We start from the raw sequence: 21,960 nt of genomic DNA, 5'->3' as shown, positions 1-21,960 counted from the left end.
GTCAGACTTTAATCTTACAGCTCTGACTTTTTCAATTCCTGATTTTATTATTTTGTTTATTTAAAATTGTTGTTATGATGTTATCTTAATGTGTGTGTGTGTGTGTGTGTGTGTGTGTGTGTGTGTGTGTGTGTGTGTGTGTGTGTGTGTGTGTGTGTGTGTGTGTGTGTGTGCGTGCGCGGGCGCGTGTGTGTATGTGTGTTTCACTCTCTCCTCTCCATATGATGCAAACACGTGGCCTGTTGTTGTTGTTGTTGTTGTTGTGTTTGTGGTTCATGAAGATAAACCTTCATTCATTGTTTATAGCGCGCGTGCTGGCTTATATCATATTATTCGTCTATGAGCTGCTTTTGTCTCGAGCCTTCAGAGGAGACACACACACACACACACACACACACACGAGGAGTATAAACACGGTGACAATAGGAGGCTTGTTGTATGTGTGTTAGAAGCGTGCCTCGTGCCGGTGGGGGGGGGGTGGGGGGGGTTAAAGTCAGGACCAGCGGAGGCACGCGCTGCCCTCATTAGAATGACAATAGAGGGCGAGGTGGGTCGCGAGCGTCGGAATAAAAAGCAACAGTTCGTCAGCGAGGTACTCCCCCCCCCCCCCCCCCCGCACCCACACACACACACACACACACACACACCACCTGGCTTACCTCTCCCCCATGTCTCACCTGTTGAGGCACGCTTTAAATGGAACAATGCTAAAAACTACAAATATGAGAGTAATGGAGGGTGACGTCATCATTTGTGAACACTTCAGGAGTAACAAATGAAGGAACGGAAATCTGAGATCTACGCAGAAAAACTTCAATGAAAGGTGTAAGTATAATCTGTAGTCGAGTAAATTTCCCTCTGTGTTGACTAAAGGTGAAGGAGTGTGAGCCCCCCCCCCCTCCTGCCCCCCCCCTCCTCCTGCCCCCCCCCAGTAACTTTATCACTGCAGTCACACTGAACAGAGCGTTTGATAATTATCTTTTTTCAATGAAATGAGCTTCATGTTAATGACAGAGAGAGAGAGAGAGAGGCTACACAGCCTGAAGGGGGGCTATTATCATACAGCTGGGACCCCCCAACACACACACACACACACACACACACACACACACACACACACACACACACACACAGGCGTCCTTAAAAATGTATCTGAAGTCTCCAGATTAAAGTCCTCCTCTCTGTCTCTCTATCTTTAAAATGATTATGTATTCCCGTTGAGGCATTAACAAACCTCTCCCCTAATTGTGTGTGTGTGTGTGTGTGTGTGTGTGTGTGTGTGTGTGTGTGTGTGTGTGTGTGTGTGTGAGAGAGAGAGAGAGCCTTCAAACCCCCCACTTGAGCACACATGACTTGGTACATGCATACATATATATACACATATATATATATAAAGAGAGACAGAACATTTTCTTCCAGAGTCACAGCTGGAACATCGCTCTCTTCAAACAGACGACACAGACTATAACATGATTCAAATGTTACAGAATATTGGAGATGTTGGTCAGACGGATCATAGGGCTGCTCCAGTGGTGTAGTTCAGGTATACAGAGTAGACCCTCTTCTTTTCAAGTCTCCACACTTCTACCTAAATCTCCTCTGTTTCACATCAGTATTCTGCAGTGTGCTGAAGGATGAGCCGCCCTGCTCTGTCTCTAATTGGTTAGTGCTCGTTATGCAAAGAGTTTTCTTCCATGTCACAGAGGCTGCTGGTCCTCTGCTGGACGGGACACTTCATGAAGAGTATACCCCCTTCTTCAGGAACCACTACACCACCGGGCGGCTTGGTGCGTGTGCCCCCCAGGTACAGAGGTTTTAGTCCTCCAGACGACTCAGGTTCGGGTCCACCCTGTGGCTTCTTTCCCACATCTCTCTCTTTCTCTCCCCCCCTCTCTCTCTCTCTCTCTCTCTCTCTCCCCCCTCTCTCTCTCTCTCTCACTCTCTCTCTCTCACCCAGAGTTCTGCTCTGGAAAAAGCCCAAAAATTAACCTTTTTCTTTTTTAAAAGAAAAACTTGAAACTCGATGAATTGCCTGATCAAGTCAACAGTAGAGCAGCGACTCCTGTCTTCTGAAAGGTACATGTTTATTTTTTTTAACCATTTTGGTCCCATTGAGATTAAAAACCTCTTGACCTGGCTGAGACAGAGCAGCAGCAAAAACACAAAGTCACAGACGGAGACACAAAGAGAGACAAAGTACAAAACACTTTGCATTAAAATAAAACCATCTATGAGTCAAATCTGGGAGATCAAGCAGTCGAGCTAAAAACATCGACATCCTATAGAGTAAGAACAGATCTTTAAAGAGAGACGGTCATGTTTGTTTTCTGATTTAAACATCACACTCATCTCTGCAGAGATCATTTCTGTGGAAATGTGGAGGAACCACCTGAGCCTGTCAGGGACAACAAACAAAAAAAACTTTTATCAAAGTCATAATTCTCAGAATGACACATCAACATTAGGCTGTTTGTCATTTGGAGCCCAAACTTAGGGCAACTAGGTTTAAAAATCCCTGATTGACCTTTAAAGATAAACACAGGGCAGCATCCTCCATTCATGTTCTGTTTGTGTTCTTCTGAGTCGTGACAGTTAATAACCCCGTGTTCACTTCATGAGTAGCCTTATAAACTCGGGTGCCCCCCCCCCCCCCTACAGTAGTCAGTGTTGATGAGTGTGTGTGTTAGAGTGTGTGTTAGTGTGTGTGAACGGCAGTAAAAGGAGCGTTTGGTCGCTCGCACTGCTGCTGTCGCCTGACAGTTTGTTCTATTGCCCCGCTGTAATTGCCCCCTCGGTGGTGAAAGCGAATCAAAGCGGGGGCGCCCCTATTACACCCCCTCTTCCCCCCCCACCCACCTCCCCCTGCACAGAAGAGTCCTTGGCACTCCACACTGCAAGAAATGTCCCCCTCCTAACCTCTCACTCCTGCTGGATTTACAGTGAACACATTTTACGCATTCAGGGATGAAACATAAATCTCTCCTCTTGAGGATCAAAACGTGCAACAGAAACATTTCTTTAGAACTTTTTATCTGCTGTTATTTAATGTTAAATGAAATGCTACGTGGTAACAGAAGTCTTTTATGTGCAGACTGTGTTCATGTTTATGCAGGTCGCTGCGAACAGAAACCGAAAAGCGCCTTGCAAAGAAATAAACAAACAAAACATTTGCAATAAATCAAAAATACTTTTGTCTCGCTGACAGCTCTGACGGGAATCTGCTGCACACACAAATTAGAAAAAATCTGAGCAGTCACTTCTGTCCTCGAGGTGATGTCACTCCTGTCTGACTGGAAATTGAAACCCGTTTGACTTCTCCTGTGACTCGAGGAAAAAGTTTTTGCTCAAAATAATCCCAGCGCGTGCCATGTCACAGGAGCAAGGGGGGGGGTGAGGCTCTTCTGCAGGTGGACACTTTTTGCAGCGTCCACCCCCCCCCTCTCCTTCTCCTCCTCCTCCTCCTCGTCCTCTGCCACACTCCTACCCCGCCCCCTCTGCACCTCTTCGGGTATAAAGCTGAGGTAGTAACGCATCTGCTACAGTCCAGAGTTCAGCAGCAGAGCGGATCTTACCCTCGGTCTTTCCTTTTTCTCTTCACAGACCGCCGAAACACAAACACGCAACACTGACTGCTCCTCTGACTTGTAAACCTGATTGCATTAATCTCTGGAGAGTTTCGACTTTGTTTTATTTCTCCAACGTCTTGTTTCCCCCTTGGACCTGTTTTGGATTTTACACACTTATTTACCTTTCTTCGGACCTCCGGTGCTTTCACCGTCATGGCGCGGTTGCTACTATCGTGTCTCCTGCTGTTTGTCTCGACGCAGACGGTGAGTCCCACAGACAGCACTCTGCAGCTCATTTACACCCTAAATGTCCACTCTGCTTTGGGGAGGTTTGGAGACGTGCGCCTTTACGCACAGCGCGCGTAACTCTTGTTAAAGTTTTAACTTTTTGCAGAAACGAAATAACTTGGCTTCTATTTTCCTATTTTTTTTATATTTCTAAATAGCTTACTGTTAATTTATGCTTCACAAAGAGTCAGAATATAACGATATCATCAGTTCCTGCAGAAATAAATGAGGAGTTGTAAAATGTAAAATGTTCTCCAGCGTGTGCAGCAGTGATCATGTTGTGTCTGGCATGTTTTTATTTACCTTTGTGCATTCTTTTCTAAATCATTCTGTCTCGTAAAATCTAATACTTAATTTCTGTGATAAATATATTAAAACCCTCCTCTCTGCTTCCCCCTCCTCAGACCCTCTCCTCCGGGATCTTCGAGCTGAAGATCGACTCCTTCACCAGCTCCCGCGGCGTCTGTCGTCACCAGTCCCGGGACTGCCAGATTTTTTTCCGCGTGTGCCTCAAGCACTCGCAGGACGTCATCAACCCGGAACCCCGGTGCACGTACGGCACCGCGCTCACTGAGATCTTCGGCGCCGACTCCAACTCCATCTCCGAGAGCGCGCCCATCAGGGTGCCTTTTGAATTCAAGTGGCCGGTAAGTGACGAAAATCACACGATGTCTCAACAAAAAGAAGCAGAATTTAAACACCTCTGATCCTCTAGTTATGTTAATGAATCTACTTACACATGCATCCATTTAATTCAGAAGACACGCCAACATTTCATGGCCTAAAAAATATTTCATGTATGTTAGGGAGTTCTTTTACTTTCAAACCGCATATAATATTTTCACCAGGAGCAAAATGAACTCACCTGCATGATTTGTATGTGCAACCTTTCTTTAATTATCTGACAGATGAGGTGACTTAACGATCCTCTCTTAACTCTTCTTAGGGGACTTTCTCTCTGATTATTGAGGCCTGGAACGCGGAGTCTTCAGGACTCGGGTCAACAGGTAAGTACAGCTGCTGCTGCTGTTGCACTACCCCCACTTCACCGCCAGACGGCGACAGACAATCTGCTTCCTAACCAAACACAAACACACAGTGTGGAGCAGATGATAGCTTACATTTATAACACAGACTCACACTATCAAGTTTATTAAACTCATTTAAAAACATCAGAAAAACCTTTTTCATTATTCAACATCTCAAGAACAAGTCCTAAAATATCCAGCAAACAGTATCCTCACCATCACTTTCCCTCCTCCATCCAGAGAACCAGAACAATCTCATCAGCCGACTGGCGACCCGCCGCAGCATCACCGCCGGGGAGGAGTGGTCCCAGGACATCGACTCCGGGAACCAGAGCGAGCTGCGTTACTCCTACCACGTGGTCTGCAACGAGTTCTACCACGGCGAGTCCTGCTCCGCCTACTGCCGTCCCCGCAATGACACCTTTGGACACTACACCTGCGACGAAGACGGGAACCGGCGCTGCCAGGAGGGCTGGAGCGGCGAGTACTGCTCGGACCGTAAGTGTTTAAAGCTGATGAGTTTAGACTTGATTGATTCTGTGGGTTTAGTTTCTGGTCTCGTAGGGGCTCAACTTTTGTCTGCACTGTTTTGCAGAGAGGTAATTTGGACTTAAAAATGCATCATGATGCGTTTACATTCCTGATCTTTAAAGTCAGACAGCAGGAAGTTGTGATATCTGAGGGGTTTTTCTGCAGCACTGAAAGTTAGCGTTCCCTCAAAGCGTCAGGCTCTAAAATCATTTTAACAGTAGTTGGACCCCTCCTCCTCCCCCCTCTTCTCCCTCCATTTTTATCCTAACGTTTCTTCAGATTGGGAGGGAGTAGGTTGTGGTGGGTAAGGGGTTAATAATAGGACCCTTGGCGCTTCATTTTTTTTGTCCAGTAACCTTGAAATTGTTAAGTCAAGCAGTTGTCAACGCCATCGCCCGGCTCCAGTGGCTGTGGAGGACAAAAAAAAAAGATCTTAGAGAGCTTCTGTCGTTTCCAGTGTGTGTGTGTGTGTGTTGGCTCTAAGGTCTGCTCCTTTTGTTTTGAGCTCAACAATGGGCCCCCAGAGTCGGCCCCCAGAGTCGGCCCCCAGCCCGCCCGCTTTAACAGGGACACGCGCTGGAGCTTAATGTGCGCTGCCTTGCGTGAAAAGAGATGGCATGTGTTGCTTTTGTTGTGGGAGCCAGCTGCTTCATCGAGTACTTAACAAGCACTTGTAGGGGAGTGTGTGTGAGTGTGTGTGTGTGTGTGTGTGTGTGTGTGTGTGTGAGAGGCCCTGAGAGGGGAGGACAGTTGTTTTTTTGATTTGAACCAAGAACATGAGACGCACACACATGCACTCATAGTAATATTTCCTCCTTCTTTCCTCCCCCTTTCTCCCTTTCCCTCTCTTCCTTTGGCTCCCTCCCATCAGCCATCTGTACAGCAGGGTGCAGCGCCGAGCACGGCTACTGCGAGTCTCCCGGGGAGTGTGTGTGCCGGCAGGGCTGGCAGGGTGAGCGCTGCGACGAGTGCGCCCGACACCCGGGCTGCCTGCACGGGACCTGCCAGCAGCCCTGGCAGTGCCACTGCAAGGAGGGCTGGGGGGGCCTGTACTGCGACCAAGGTGGGTGCACCCTCCAAAAACAGAAGCTCTGTGGTTTATAAACTGGTACACCATTAACTCTGCGATCTTTTTTGAAGTTCTCTGGCAATTATAGAACAAAAAAAAAGCCTTTTTAGCATCAACTTTTCAATCAAAAGAATTCACTGAAGAAAAAATCTTCTTTAGAAATCAGTCTCCAGATGCTGTGCGTTAAGTTTGTATGTCAAGTGTTATTATGGATAATTAAAAACTCAACTTGAGGGTTACAGACTGAAAAAGTTGGAAGAGAATCTGAAAGGCTACAAAAAAGCCTTGTTAGAAGTTTAAAAAAAATAGATTTTGATGTTTCTTTTTTTTTTTTCCCCACGCTTACATGAATGCAACACAGCTTGTGAATTCCTCGCTATTCGAGTTTCGACTTTTTAGTGAGAGAAGCACGATTACACATATTTGTGCCAAACCATCTAATCTTCGAATCATCCGTAGTTTTTCAAGAGTTACAACCCAACGATTATTGAAACTATAACCAAAATGGCTGAAGATGCGTCTTCAATAAATGAGGTAACAATGACAAGCAGGTTTCAGATTTCTGCAGGGCAGTAAAATTAAACTAAAAGCTGCCTCTGATAAACTTGGAAACATGCCTGTAAAGCATGGCTAAAACTAATCAAAATGAATACAAATGACTAAACAATAATCTAATGATTAGTGTTAGTTAATTTCTTTGGCACAGAATCTATCACAGTTAGCCATGAACCATCACCCGCTCATCTTTTCTTTCGCTTTAAAAAAAAAAAAACCTTAAACTATCCAAAGGTAGGTGAAGAAATTCTCAGTAACTGCCAAACAACTTGTAAAACATATTTAATTTTGAAACCTTATAGAAAAGCTGGTGTTAGTTTTACTTCTAAATAAACTTGATAATCTGATAAGATAAACTGTGGTGTACCTCAGGGCTCTATACTAGGTCCTCTTCCATTTTTCCCCTTGGCTTTGATGATGTACATTTTACATGTAATAAGAACTTGTTATTGAGGCCTAATTAGATCATATCTCTGCTTCAGCCATCCACCTTTTCCACATCTTTGCCATCAGGGAAATGAGCTACATGATAGTGTTTTCTCTGGTAATGCACACCTATGAATTTGATCATAAACACTATAGGTGGAGAGTTGTATGTTTTACTGTTGAGTTGAAATATCAACAAACTATTTAGCTATGAGCTGTTCTTATTTTTATGAGGCTCATCGACCTAACCTCGCTGTCACTCTCGTCCTTTTCTACTCTAGACCTGAACTACTGCACCAACCACAAGCCCTGTCAGAATGATGCTTCTTGCACCAACACCGGACAGGGCAGCTACACCTGCACCTGCCGGCCGGGGTTCACGGGCAAAAACTGTGAGATCGAGATCAATGAGTGTGACAGCAACCCCTGCAAGAACGGAGGCAGCTGCAAAGTAAGCAAATACTCTGCATCTGATAAACCTGACGCTTGTCATAATCATTCAAATTCTTGCTAAAGAAGCTAACCTTGTTTTGTCCTCCCGTCTTTCCTCCAGGATTTGATTAGCGATTACTCGTGTGCGTGCCCTCAGGGCTTTTACGGGAAGAACTGCGAGATCAGCGCCATGACATGTGCCGATGAGCCTTGTTTTAATAGAGGAACCTGCATGGAAAACGTCGCTGGCGGATATAGCTGCCTCTGCCCGACCGGATACACAGGATCCAACTGCGAGAAGAGGATGGACAGATGCAGCAGCAACCCCTGCGCTAACGGTATGAAACATGTTCCCCACCGCTTTGATTTTTGAGTTACATTTTGCAGCTTTGTACTTCTGCTGTCTGGTTAAAGTTTTCAACATCAGCTTGCGCAAGGACAGCCTCACAATATATTACGAGGCAAGTTATGAATCCAGATATTTACAAGTTCATTTCAGCCGGCACTCAATTAAGCCTTATCAGCAATAGAACAAAACACGAGGGCAACTATAAGTTCATAAAACAAATCATGAAGTTAGGTGTTCCTGTTGCCATGTAAATCAAACATTGCAGAGCTGCAGATCTGATGGTGATGGTACGAGTTTATCTGTTTCACAAATATCCTTGCTCAGACGGAAATAGAAAAGCTTGTCACTGAGACCAGCGGTTCGTGCATTTGCTTCTGTTTCTTTTGGACTGATCCTATGCTTCCTAAATCAATCTGATGGTGCAAACTGACAGAAAAAGAATATAAACTTTACCGCTCTGCATCTGAGGAATGTGATTTCAACAAACTCTCAGACCTTTTTTTTGGGACAGTCCTGTCAGAACCCGCCTGCTCGGTTACATTTTTACTGAATCTCAGCCAAGTCTCTGATTTGTGATAAGAAAACAACGAGCTGTGAAGCTGAATGGAGACTGCTGTTACAGCTCGGTGATTGTCGTGTCTTTCTGATAGTTCAGACTGGCAGGCAGCCTGAGTTCAACTACTCCATGTTATCAGTTTCTTTGGTTCCCAGTGAAGCAACTTGGGGTGATCATGCACTTTAAACAATCTTTGCTGCAGGCAGTTGTTGACATGCACGTACTGTCAGAGGATGAGACATCAACATGTTTGAATTGTGCTTGAGATTATATGTTTAATTTCATAGATGAAGATTAACAGCAGGTATTAACTGCAGGTTAAACAACAATCTTGAAAAGCCACTCTCCTGGTACAACTGTAGTGTTTGTCTAGTTATAAGAAGTGCTTATACATTACAGATGTCTTTTGTAAGTATAGGATATTACATCTCCCACCAGCAGCAAAAGTACAACAAGCTGGCCCAGTGTCGCACTGATAGGACAATCAATAGAGCGTCAAAGGTTGGCTGAAAGGTAGATCATGGTTGATTGTGGGTTATTTAATCATTAATCCTCTCTGAGTTTGGTTGAACTAGAACTTACAGCCGTGTCGTGCAGCTTAAGAAAAGGTTAAAAGTCAAAGAGATGTAAGGTAAAGGTGCAGCATTAGTTCAGCCGTCTGCAGAAAATGTTGATGTTTGGATCACAGACTTGTCATGGTGTTGAAAGCCTGCATGGCATCTATTCTTGTTAATCTGTTTGATCTGCACTCTCACTGACTGGATTGCCTGCTGCAGGCTGTTCTGAGGTATTCAGGTGTTGATGCATCATTTGTTCACAGTCTGCCAAGCATAGCAGCAATGCACCAATTCTGCTTTCTTCACACCGTCCTGTTGTACAGAGATGCTGGGAGCTTAGTTTATTAGTTATTACAGTATTGTTTATTGACAACCAATTACAAACTATTTACAAGGACATGGTATAGGCAGACTAATAATGGTTTAAAAACGTATTTCTACCCATTAACATTACACCAGTTTAAAGAGTAGTGGCCCGAGACATGAGCCCTGTGGAACACCGTAGTTGATATTGCAAAGGCAGTTCCACAGGCTGATCTTACTGAATGTTAAATCTAAATTATCTGAGTGGAAGAATCTTCAATCCCACCCAAAAAACTCTCCAACACTGGTGGTGCACCGGCCAACCAAAATCCTTCAGGGAGCTGCAGTAGTCAGCTCAGATTGGTTAAGTTCTCTGAGGACTCAATCTACATGATGAGGGTCTCAGCTTTATCCTGTAGTAGTTGTTTTCTTAACCTTGAAACAATAATATTTTGGAGGGAACAGTTCAGATAAATGCAATAATAGCACATGAGTTTACTGAACGAGTATGACGTGTGAATATCCTGGCGTGTTCCTGGAAATCATTAAGTTGTCTGTTTTATTTTCACTGTGTTGACACATTTTTCTGCAGAATTTGCAGGAAAGATTCTTGTTTTTTCCACTTGTGCATACATTGTCCAGCTTGGTGAAAACAGCTGTGACCCGGAGCTGCTGCTGATGCTTATGATTATGAGAAAGGATACAGAAAAAGCCGTTTCTCTTGTTGGAAATGAGCGTCGCTCAAACAAAACACAGCTTTTTTCTCTGACGACTAGAATCTTTAAAATTAAATTATAAATCAAGAGCTAAAACATTAACAGCACAAACAGTGGGGAAGTCAACATCTGGAAATGCATTAATGTACTGCAGACATCTGGAGGATGCGAGAAGATAAACGTTAATCAATCACAGATCAAATTCTTTTTGTATTTCAGCGTTTACACTTGTTTAAGGGATATTTATAAGATTTGAGGTGACTCTTAATGGCAGGAATTTTTTTACCTTTAATTGACATCCAGAGTAATTTGATTACTCGTGAAGAGAGGTACTCAGGATGTTTGGGTGTGAAGCCTTGATTTATGCAGTGTTTGTGTGTGTGCTTGTGTGTGTCAGAGGGCAGATAGGCTCCACGATTAGCAATCAGGAGCCTCTCAACATCTTATCACCTTCAGTCTGGCAGCACAAATATTTCACTCATTGTTGGCGTTGTAAACAAGTCTGTTTTTAGCAGAAGCTGTGGAGACGCTCAGACCACTCTCTCTCTGTCTCTCTGTCTCTCTCTCTCTCTCTCTCTCTCTCTCTCTCTCTGTCTTCCCGTCATGTCTGGCAGAGATCCATAGCAGGCGGCGTTTTCTCAGGCTGATAAAGCTGTCAGCGTGGGTCATAGCTGTTTAAATCTAAAGGCTCATTTCTCCCTGGACATGCCTGGTCTTTTTTGTGTGCCAGAGGAATGTTTAACAAGAGGATATAGCCCATTAACGTTTCTGTACCCAAAGTTTTTGCACATTAAAGTCAGTAGCTGCTAATTGCATTCTGGTTTCATCACTTCCTAAACATTTTGCTCCCGATTGCCATCAGTTTGAAAATTGATTTTACTTCTTTCGGGGAACTTTGTTGAACGTGTGAATTCTTAGCGCTGTTGAAAACTACGAGAAAGAAAATTTAGACTTTCATTTTCAAATCCTCCTCGTTGGCTTGGTGCTTGTTCCCTTGAATGCTCCTCTTCTGCCGAGTCTGGGACGTCTGATCTGCAGATGCACCCTGCAGGTCGGATCTCAGATCAATCTGAATCAGTTTGATGTTCCCACACTAGATTTACAAAAAGTTCTCAGAATAAATCCCCTGTTCCTACTGCAGACATTTTTCATGAGAACAGACACATTATCAGGCGCAGACGACTCCACTGACAGAACGGGCAAAGTAAACTTTATCGCACAATTTTACAGTTGACTGTCAGTTATTGTTAACCTGCTGAGTCGAGTCGTCTTGGATGGCCCCGGTCCAGCCTCCGGTCCTCCCTCAGGTCCTCATTAACGTGTAGAAACCCCTTCCTGCTTATCCTCTATCAGCAGTCATTCCTGCCTCTCAGTGAGCCTGACCGATTTAAAAAAAAAAAAAAAAAAAGACCCTCATAGCGTATGAGTGGGTGGTTGTTGATCTGCTCTGTTTGCAGTGTTGCAACACAGCAGTTGCAAAAGACAGCCAAATATGGAGCTGATTCCGCTGTCTGTTTGTAGCGTGTTTAGGTCTGTGTATTGCCCAAAAATCTTCTCACCAGGCTCCGTTTGTCTTCTGTCAGTAAATCTGCCGACCAGAAAGTGTTGATTTACAGAGCTCAAATCGATGCCAAAACAAGTGGAAATTAATAATTTTGACAAAATAATCACAGTAACAAGTAAGACAGATTCGCACAGATCTCGTCATTCTTCTTCTGTCAGATGAAAATATCTCTTCAAGGGGTTTTCTAATTTAACACGCATTTCTCTCCTGATTAGTGCAATCTGTCATGCATGCTTCCCCCTCTCTTCGCCCTCCCTTATGTCCTGATGTAGTCTTCTAAAGTCTTCATCTTGTCTCTGGAGACTACTTAGGATTAAAAGATTTGATGATTGTGCGATTTCATACGCAATCTAAGACCAACCCGCCTTCTGGGAACATTACAAATATGTCTCCTTATGTTTAAAGCAGCAATAAGCTTAACTTCGTCTGCAGCTAATCACAATACAAAGAAGTTTTAACAGTAATGTTGAAAGTTTTTGACTCTCTGACTGACTATTTAGTCTGTTCAGGCCTGCAAGACACTCTGGTGTCCCCCAAGGCTACGGTCTTGGTCCTCTCCCTTTTTCTTAAAATCACATTTTCAGTTTAGGTATTTTAATCTTGCGTGACTTAAATTTAAGTACAAAACAAACAACAACAAAAATGTGTATTTTGTGATTGATGTTTCTTCATCCAGTTGTATTCTGGCGTTCAGGTGTTAAATTTATTTTTCTCTTTCTCCCTGTAGGCGCTCAGTGTCTGGACCACGGGAAGCGCGTGACGTGCCGCTGTCGACCCGGCTTCACTGGTGCTCGCTGCGAGATCAACATCGACGACTGCGCAAGCAACCCCTGCCACAATGCTGGCACCTGCATCGATGGCATCAACGACTACACCTGCTCATGCACGCTGGGCTTCACCAGTAAGGACTGCACTGTGCGCACCAGCCCCTGCAACCACTTCCCCTGCGAGAACGGAGGCACTTGCTTCACCCACTTCACCGGCCCCGTGTGCCAGTGTCCAACGGGCTTCATGGGCGCTCGCTGCGAGTACTCCAACCACTTTGTGACCAAAGCGACTACAAAACCGCCTGTGAATGCTGATTCCTCTCCAGCACTGATCGCTGCCGTTGCTCTGGGCCTGGTGACTCTGAGTCTCCTGGTGTGCGCCGCGGTCCACATTCTCCGCCAGCTCCGTCGGGGCAGAGCACTGACCCTGTCCACATTGGTGAAAAACGACCTGGAGACGGTTAACAACCGCAATGCAGTGATCGGCAGCGGCGGTCCAAACAATGGGAGCCTACCAGGAGCCCCACTAGGCAGCCTGAGAGAGAAGGAGGCCTTCCTCATCCCTGGGGGACATCTGAAAGTGTCCAATAAGGACGCAGCTCTGGTGGAGAAGGGTGACGAAAACATGGCCATTTTCAAAAACAAAATGGCAGACTGTAACCTGGCGAAGGAGGAGCAGCGCTTGGCGAGGAACAAGTTAGACCTGTAAGTACCCGATGATGATTTTAAATGTTTTTACAATACCCACTTTTTGAGTGTTATCTGATCGCTCAAGCGTTCACACTCTCACAAAGCCTGTGCTAACCGCCCGTCTCTCTCTCTCTCCAACAGTAAGAAGTGTGACTCGTCCATCATCACACCTCCGCTCAGCTTTGTAAAGGACAGTTTATATCACCCGGTGTTCATCATCCCAGAGCAGATGGAGCAGTGTGTGTTTGCTACTGAGGTAAGCACTCGTCTACCAGCACTACTGCACGTCCACCACACACCAAACTCTATATATTCTGTATTTGATCAACAACAATGAGATAAATCCAAGCTCTTCACGTGATGGGAAAATTATCCTTTGTCTAAAACTTTAGGAAAACGGCCACCTTGTGTTTGTGGAGTCGTAGAATTTGGGCTTTTTGAAATCCTTAATTATCAATTCAAATGTTATTTAAAGAGAATAAGTGAAACAGCAGAGATTAGCACCAGATATTTTGATTGAAATAAAACAGATATTTTGAGCCAAAATATATTTAAGGTAGATGCTAAGTTGTAGTTTTGGGTACAAACTCAAAATCGTCTGTTTGTTTGAAGGGATTTAAAGAACACCTTCATTGAGACTAACATGACAAATGGTTTCACTTTGAATGGATGAAATTACTGATGCATTATTCTCTCCATTTTTGTAAAACTCTAACATTTTAGAAAAATCAATTTTATGTGTTATAAACATCAATGTTGCCTAGAAAAATCATCCCGTATGCAGATGACTTACCGCTGTTTTCTTTGTCTTCCTCTTAGGTATAACCTCCAGTTCTCAGACCACCAGCGAGGAAACTTTTCTGCTGAAGGCCTGAAAACTTTTCTGTCCAGCACAAAGAGGATCTAATCTCCACACATTATCTTATTTAATATTTATAACTGCTGCTCAGTGGACAGAAAGTGGAAAAAAAAGACTTGATTTTATTTGTATCCTCTTCTGCTTCGATAATGACAACGTTTGGATGACAATGAGTTTGACAAAAGAAAGAGCAGTGCAGGAGGTGTGAAACGAGGAAAGACTGAATGTCCGGCATCATTTGCACTATTTATCTTTTTTTTTTAAATTTTTATTTTATACTCTAAATCTTAATATAATTGACTTTTTGTATGTATCTGGATTTCCTTTGGATCAAACGTGAACAAGCGGACGTACATAATCGGAACTGTCCACCAATCAGAAACACTGGTGCCTTTTAGCAAACGCTCCCCAATCACTACGGCAACTGTTTCCTGTGAAAGTTTCCCATCCAATCACCTCCCGGGAGAACTTGTTCACGGGAACGGGAGACAGAACTCTTTTACTTTAGGGCGAAATGAAACTGAAAAATGGCCGAATGAGCGGTGTGTGAATGACCTCCTGTCATCACTCCGTTTATTGTCTTCCTGTTTTTGTCTTGGGAAGTGATGCATCACATTGTGGCCTGGAAGAAGAAGAAGAAGAAGAACATCAGCAGCTTTACAATCACATCCAGTCCTACAAACTCTCAAGTGCCTCTTTCTTAACTGGACGCAGACCCAGGACTGGACAGGATGAGCAGATTTTGAAGCCAGGGATGTTTTTTATATGCATCTTTGTTTCCACTCCAATCCACTGGAATCAGCACCTGTTTGAATGGTGATGTGTTTTTTAGATCCATCATATGAACTGATCCAGTCCTGGTCCTGGTCTGAAGAGGTTTCAGGTGAATCAGGAAGAGTTAGAACCTCTACGACCAATCAGCTGTGTGGACCTCGTGAACAGAGAACATTACTTCTGACTAATTTAAGATCGACTTTCTGGGCTGGTTGAATCTGAAGTCGACCTGGTTACTTCCAACAAATTCTCAGTTTGTCTTTCTATTCTTCTGAAGTTTACTTTTTCTATCAATCAAAACATGCTGCCTTTTCGTCTCCCTTGCTGCCTTTTATGAACCTCTGCTGCCACAGCGAGTAAACAGGAAGTAAAAATAAAAATAAAAAAAAAACATCCGCAGCTGTCCTGCAACATTCCCCAAACTCAACCTGAAGAGTTCAGAGCGAGTCTGATCACAGTCACAGCTGCGGGAGGTTTTGATATGTTTTATATATTTAAAAAGACAATGATCCTTTACAACATTGAAGTCCCTTTTTCTTTTTTTTGTACCTTATCCATTTTGATACCAAAAATACGTGTTGTTCCTGTGTAGTCATGTCTTTGTACCCTCTTTGTTAATTTAAGAAAAACAATGCAATGTGTACATATCCTCCAGAAGATAGTTTGTCTTATTTAATTTTGTTGCCCTTTGTCAATATTTGTTGTATTTATGAAAGAGAATTGTATATATGTCTATGTTCATGTGCCTAATGTCTCAGTCAGAATCAAGAAATATATTTTTTCATAAATAAATTAGAAAAATAACATTAATGTCACGTGTTGTCTCATGTTTCTTCACTCAAACATGTCCATACTTTGCAACACCACGATTTAAAACGATAGTCTCCATTATTTTCATCATCAGTGATACTCAAAAAGTGCCTAAACTTTAAATACAAACACACATCTTCAGTTTAAAAAAAAAGAATAATCTGGGGGCTGCAGGGTGTTGCAGTGGTTAGCGCTGCATGCTTGCGGGGAAGGAGCCCCGGGTCGGACTTGGACCCGGGTCCCCCCCTCCTCTAGAACAACAACCTCTGTTGCCCTATGTACAAACTAACCACCAGAGCAACTGGCGCCATTTCAATCATATTTAACCAACACCTCGTGCAGAGGGCGAGCAGAAGAGAAAAACTCTGAATTCCACAAATATGTTTTTAAATGTTTTGGTCCTGAAACATTCCCAACATATTTGTAGGTCTAGGGCTTCTATTTTTGTTGCCATGGTAGCGTGACAGTCCTAATACCCTCCTTACAGATTCTGCTGCTAGAAGAGAGGAACAATATTAACTCCAAACCCGCTTTTATCTTGATGCTTATGAGACCAGATGAAGGCACTCAATAAGAAAAATAAGAGAAACATTACGAGTGTGCAGGAGCATCAAGTAAAACATAAAGTCCCTGTTTTTAAAACACCTTCACATGAAGAGTGTTACGTTTAAATGTTTAAAGTCTGAGCAGAGAGAACCAATGAAAGCTTCTGAAAGGTCGAGGAGCAGCACCTGCTGGTAAGCTCTTTGGTCACGGTGCTGAGTGTGTGTGTGTGTGTGTGTGTGTGTGTGTGTGTGTGTGTGTGTGTGTGTGTGTGTGTGTAGAATATTCATGATAATCCACAGAGAGCAGTTATCAGACAGTAGCACACAGAGTCTGATATCATCACTGCAGAGCTCCATTCATTGTGTCACTTCAACAGGACACGATGAAGGACTCGCTCTCTCTCCCTCCCTCCCCCCTCTCTCTCTCTCCCTCCCCCTCTCTCTCTCTCTCTCCCTCTCTTTCTCTCTCTCGCTCTCTCTCTCTCTCTCTCTCCCTCCCCCCTCTCTCTCTCCCTCTCTTTCTCTCTCTCGCTCTCTCCCTTTCTCTCTCTCTCTCTCCCTCGCTCTCTCCCTCTCTCGCTCTCTCTCTTTCTCTCTCTCTCCAAACATTCAAACTTTTGAATGTTTGTGTGTTATTTTTCTTTCTTTGGTTAACATAGTTTGTGTTTAGTAGTTTGTTGTTGTTTAGTTGTTTGTTTACCAGCTCGGCTGGGCAGCATGCCCGTCGTAGACGTGGAGCAGGACTTTGAGAAGCTGACACGCCGACATGCAGTGAAGTTGGTGCCGGCTGTCAGCTGCTCGGTGGAGGAGGCTAGTTTAGCGGTTGGAGAGGTGGTGGGTTACGGCAGCGTGAGGTCTGCCTCCCGCATGAACGGGGCCATTGTTATTTTTTTAGATAGCACGGCTAAAGTGAACGATGTGGTCGAACAAGGTGTAGTCATTAAGGACACTTTCACCTCTGTTCTCCCCCTGATCAACCCGGCTAAAAGAGTCACCATCTCTAACGCCCCCCCGTTCATTAAAAATGAAATGTTAGTAAAAGAGCTGTGCAGGTATGGGCAGGTAGTGTCCCAGGTGAAGATGGTGTCTCTGGGATGCAGGTCCCCCCTGCTCAAACACCTTGTTTGTCACAGAAGACAAGTTTTCATGGTCATGAAAAACAATTCAGATGATCTTAATTTGTCTTTTAATTTCAAAGTTGATGGTTTTAATTACATGGTGTTCGCAACATCAGCGACCATGAAGTGCTTTGGGTGTGGTGCAGAGGGACATTTAATCCGCTCATGCCCGGAAAAAAATGTTCATGTGCGGGGAAATACTCAGGCAGCACCGGCTGCTGAGGTCACGGCGGCTGCTGCTGCTGCGGTACCGGTCAATGCTGCCGCCGCGGAGCTCGGCGGAGCTGAGGCCGCTGTAGCGGGTCCTAGCGGAGCTCTTTCAGACAGAGCTGCTGCTGGGCCTCAGAAAAGTAAAGTGTCTGATGTAGAAGAGCTGTCAGTGGTCAGTGATGAGGGCCAGGTAAAGAACAGGAAACAGGGAGACAAAGAAAAGGAGATAACTGAATGTGATTCAAGTGAGAAAGAAAAAAGTTTGATCAGTGAAAGTCAGGAGGTAAGTCAGGAAAGTAATAATAGTGTGTGTGTTGATTATGTTGAAGATGAGGATATGTCTGATGAAGAGTCATTAAAGATTTCTCAGAAGAGGAAGAGTGAAAGCTTTCAGGGCAGTACTAAAGCAGTGAAGAAGGACAGAAAGACAGGAGCAGGAAGAGCAGAGATCAGTTTTTTGAGATGAAAGATCTCTTGACCTGTGAGGCCGTCGTCCCCAAAAGCACTGGAGCTCCTAGTTAAAGGCCGAGCTGAACTTAAGAAACACTTCAGGTCTGGAAAGAAATCCTCTAAATTGAGCAGCCTGAGGCCCTTGGTGTCCTGTAGAAACGTTTTAATGTGAGCTGAGGTGTAAGTGACTGGACCTTCTTCTTGTGTGGACATGAGCTTACTGTCACTCCACACACACAGACAGTACACATGGAGTCATTCTAAAGACAATGTTTTATCTCTTCTATTGTTTTAAACACAACATGAATGTTTTTAAAGAGTGTCTTATTGTCCCTGTAGGCTTCACTGATCACTGTCTCGTTTATTGTTCTGTTTTTATTAAGAATGTCAGACTTCAGAGTGCGTATTGGCATTTTAACACCACACTGCTGCACGATAAAGCTTTTAAGTCTGCACTGGAGTACTTTTGGGTCACTCACAGACAGCTTAAGTCTGATTTTAAAACCATTCAGCAGTGGTGGGACTTTGGAAAAAGTCAGATTAAACAGTTGTGTCAGCAGTACACTCGCAATGTCACCAGGGACATTAGCAGATCTTTGAGAGATCTAGAGATTGAAGTGGTAGAACTACAGGGTTTAGTTGATGCCACAGGAAATCAGGGACATTTAGCTTCCCTAAAATCTAAAAAGTCGGCTTTAGCCAACCTGCTGGGCGTTAAAGCACAGGGGGCTCTGGTCAGGTCTCGGTTCCTGGATGTCACCCAGATGGATGCTCCGTCTCAGTTCTTTTTTGGTCTGGAGAAGAAAAGTGGACAGAAGAAGATCTTTCACTCTGTACGATCAAACAGTGGACAATCGATCTCAGATTCTGCTGGGATCAGAAAACATGCAGCTGGTTTTTATAAGGATCTGTACACGAGTGAGTTCGTTGATCGTCCAGAGGTGGGTGAGTCTTTCTACACTGGTCTTCCTCAAGTCAGCGCTGAAAACAACACAGAGCTTGAGGCCCAGCTGTCTCTGTCTGAACTCTACTCTGCTGTCATGAGTCTGCAGAATGGAAAAGCTCCAGGTATTGATGGCCTTCCTGTTGACTTCTATAAAGTGTTTTGGAGTGTGCTGGGAGAGGATCTCCTGGAGGTTTTAAGAGACAGTTTGGAGAGGGGTCGTCTGCCTCTGAGCTGCAGGAGAGCAGTCATCACTCTGCTGCCAAAGAAAGGCGACCTTCAGGATCTAAAGAACTGGAGACCAGTGTCATTACTTTGCACAGACTACAAAATCCTGTCTAAGGTCCTGGCATCCAGACTAAGGCAGGTAGGTCTGATCATCCACACAGACCAGACCTACTGTGTGCCCGGCAGGCTCATCAGTGATAACATCACTCTTATTCGGCATGTTTTGGAAGTCTCTGGTTCATTGGCTGTAGACACTGGTCTGATTTCACTAGACCAGGAAAAGGCTTTTGATCGGGTTGAACACCAGTATCTATGGCGGACTCTAACCGCCTTTGGGTTCAACCCATGTTTCTTAGCTAAGATCCAGGTTTTGTACCGTGACATTGCGAGTGTGCTAAAGATCAACGGAGGCCTGAGTGCTCCTTTTAGTGTACAGAGGGGGGGTGAGGCAGGGCTGCTCATTATCTGGAATGTTATATTCCTTAGCCATTGAACCTTTGCTTCACAGACTGAGCTCGTCTCTGTTTTTAATGGATTTACAGCAAGTGAACATTTCCTCTGTCACTGGATTTTATCAAAGTGTTTTTAACGTGTGGAGTCTGGTGAACAGGCAGAGACAGGGACACTCCCACTCTTTGTACTGGCTGCTTAAAGAGCCTGTACTGTTTGGAGGTCGTTTTCATCTTCCTGACTGGGCTGGACCGAGCCTGTCCGGAAAGTTCTGCAGTGCCAGGATTTCCACTCTGGAGCAGGTGGTGGAGCTGACGGGACCTCAGCTGGACTGTCCTGCTGGTCTGGCTGCTGGTCTGGGGGTGAGGTCGACCAGAGTCGTTGATTGGTTGCTGAGTCACTGGAGACATCAGCTGACAGGACAAGAGATGTCTCTGATGTCGGACTATGGGGACGGTTCTCTGCTGCCTGACCAAACTGACCCGTTTCCTGAGTTCACTCTGTCTGCAGACCTGAAGGACTGTTCTGGTCCTCTACTGGCCAACGCTGCAGGAAAGACTCTTTACAAACTGATTGTTAAGACTTTGAATAAAAAGACACTGAACGCACGCAGTGACACCCCCTGGAGGACTTATCTGGGGCTAGCTCCTGAGTTTAGACCCTCCTGGGAGTCTTTGTACAAACCCCCCTTGTGTAAGAGACATGCAGACCTCCAGTGGAGAATCCTGCATGGAATCATTGCTGTGAACTCTTTTATCTCTGTTCTTAATGTGAATGTTGTTGATCAGTGTCCTTTCTGTGTGCACAGGGAGACGGTGTTTCACTGTTTTTTACAGTGCAGTCGGCTGAAACCTCTGTTTGACCTTCTGGAGAAGGTTTTTAGTGGTTTTAAAGAGTTTTTTACTAAGCAGGTTTTTATCCTAAGATGGCCGTGTACGTGAGTAGGAGGAGGAAGGTGGAGGAGCCAGACGATGTTGTTGATGTGAAGCTGTTGTTTGTAAAAATGTTAAAATCCAGGTTGTTTTTGGACTTCAGCTTCTACAGAGCAAATCAGGACCTGGAGACTTTCCAGTCAGTGTGGACTCATGACAGTGTGCTGTGCTCTGTAGAGCACGATCAGTTAGTTCATGGACATGTGCTGATGTAACATCTGTTTATTTTGTGAATGTATATTATTGTTGAACAGTAAGAAGACTGAAAAATAAAGGTCTGTTTAAAAAATCAAATCTCCCTCTGTCTCTCTCTCTCTCTGTCTCTCTCTCTCTCTCTGTCTCTCTCTCTCTGTCTCTCTCTCTCTCTCTGTCTCTCTCCTCTCTGTCTCTCTCTCTCTCTGTCTCTCTCTCTCTCTCTGTCTCTCTCTCTCTGTCTCTCTCTCCTCTCTGTCTCTCTCTCTCTCTCTGTCTCTCTCTGTCTCTCTCTGTCTCTCTCTGTCTCTCTCTCTCTGTCTCTCTCTTTCCTCTCTCTCTCTCTCCCACTGTCTCTCTCTCTCTCTCTCTCTCTCTCTCCTTCTCTCTCTCTCTCTCTGTCTCTCTGTCTCTCCTTCTCTCTCTGTCTCTCTCTCTCTCTCTCTCCCACTGTCTCTCTCTCTGTCTCTCTCTCTCTCCCACTGGTCTCTCTCTCTCTCTCTCTCACGTTTTGAAACCAACACATAGGTAAACAACAGCCTTTGTGTGCTTTGGTCTGATTGAGATTATTTCCTCTGTTACGATTGGACGTCGCTGTCCATCATTTGGATCTCTGACCTGGCGCTTTGCATTGTGGGAAACAGTGCGTGTTTTTGCATACTGCTGATCTCACATTTGATCTCATACTTTTCAGACTCTAAGTGGATTCTATGCTGCAGCTGTGTTTGACGTCAGCTGGGCTGTTGTTTACTTCCTAACTGCAGAATAACCGACTGACAGTTAAACTACTTCAGACGCCGTGGTCATGTTAACAGCTCCACGCTGTGATGTATCCTCCATAGCTTAGGCTGATATTCAAATGCAGACGACTACACGCTTATGCTGTCGCTGCTCTGATGACCTTCTGTCTTTCATGTCGTTGACCTTTGACCCTGTTTTTTATCAGTTTGACGACAACACAAAGTGAACTGGTTTGGTCGGCTCAGGTTTCTGTTCCTCCCTCCTTTTCCCTTCTCTTTCCCTCTCTGCACTTAGAGTTTGGTTAATTGTTA

General features: G+C 44.5%; 1 protein-coding gene and 2 long non-coding RNA genes across 3 annotated transcripts in view; 2 read left to right on the top strand and 1 right to left on the bottom strand.

Moving 5' to 3' along the window:
- LOC136180505 (uncharacterized) overlaps positions 1-21,960 on the top strand; it is a 259,135-nt gene that overhangs the window by 184,454 nt on the left and 52,721 nt on the right. The window lies entirely within an intron of this gene.
- dlc (deltaC) lies at positions 3,490-15,840 on the top strand. The gene is made up of 10 exons (XM_020657562.3): positions 3,490-3,830; positions 4,259-4,501; positions 4,801-4,861; positions 5,123-5,380; positions 6,285-6,476; positions 7,745-7,914; positions 8,017-8,233; positions 12,668-13,412; positions 13,539-13,653; positions 14,217-15,840. Exons 1-10 carry the CDS (start codon positions 3,780-3,782, stop codon positions 14,220-14,222), a joined length of 2,058 nt encoding a protein of 685 aa, XP_020513218.2. The 5' UTR covers positions 3,490-3,779; the 3' UTR covers positions 14,223-15,840.
- On the bottom strand, positions 4,591-5,209 carry LOC136180527 (uncharacterized). Its single transcript, XR_010667146.1, has 3 exons — positions 5,099-5,209; positions 4,720-4,931; positions 4,591-4,635 (listed from the first exon to the last, which is right to left on the bottom strand). It is a non-coding gene; the product is annotated as an uncharacterized lncRNA (long non-coding RNA).

This window comes from Labrus bergylta, chromosome 11 (assembly GCF_963930695.1).
Source record: "Labrus bergylta chromosome 11, fLabBer1.1, whole genome shotgun sequence".
Classification (NCBI taxonomy): Eukaryota; Metazoa; Chordata; class Actinopteri; order Labriformes; family Labridae; genus Labrus; species Labrus bergylta.
This window is presented reverse-complemented; position numbering and strand designations above follow the sequence as displayed.

Excerpts from the sequence above, each read along its gene's own strand:
- dlc (XM_020657562.3), top strand. The coding sequence starts at position 3,780 with ATGGCGCGGTTGCTACTATCGTGTCTCCTGCTGTTTGTCTCGACGCAG. Across the intron at positions 6,477-7,744 it reads GGGCCTGTACTGCGACCAAG|ACCTGAACTACTGCACCAAC; the intron begins GTGGGTGCACCC and ends TTTCTACTCTAG. Across the intron at positions 13,413-13,538 it reads GCGAGGAACAAGTTAGACCT|TAAGAAGTGTGACTCGTCCA; the intron begins GTAAGTACCCGA and ends TCTCTCCAACAG.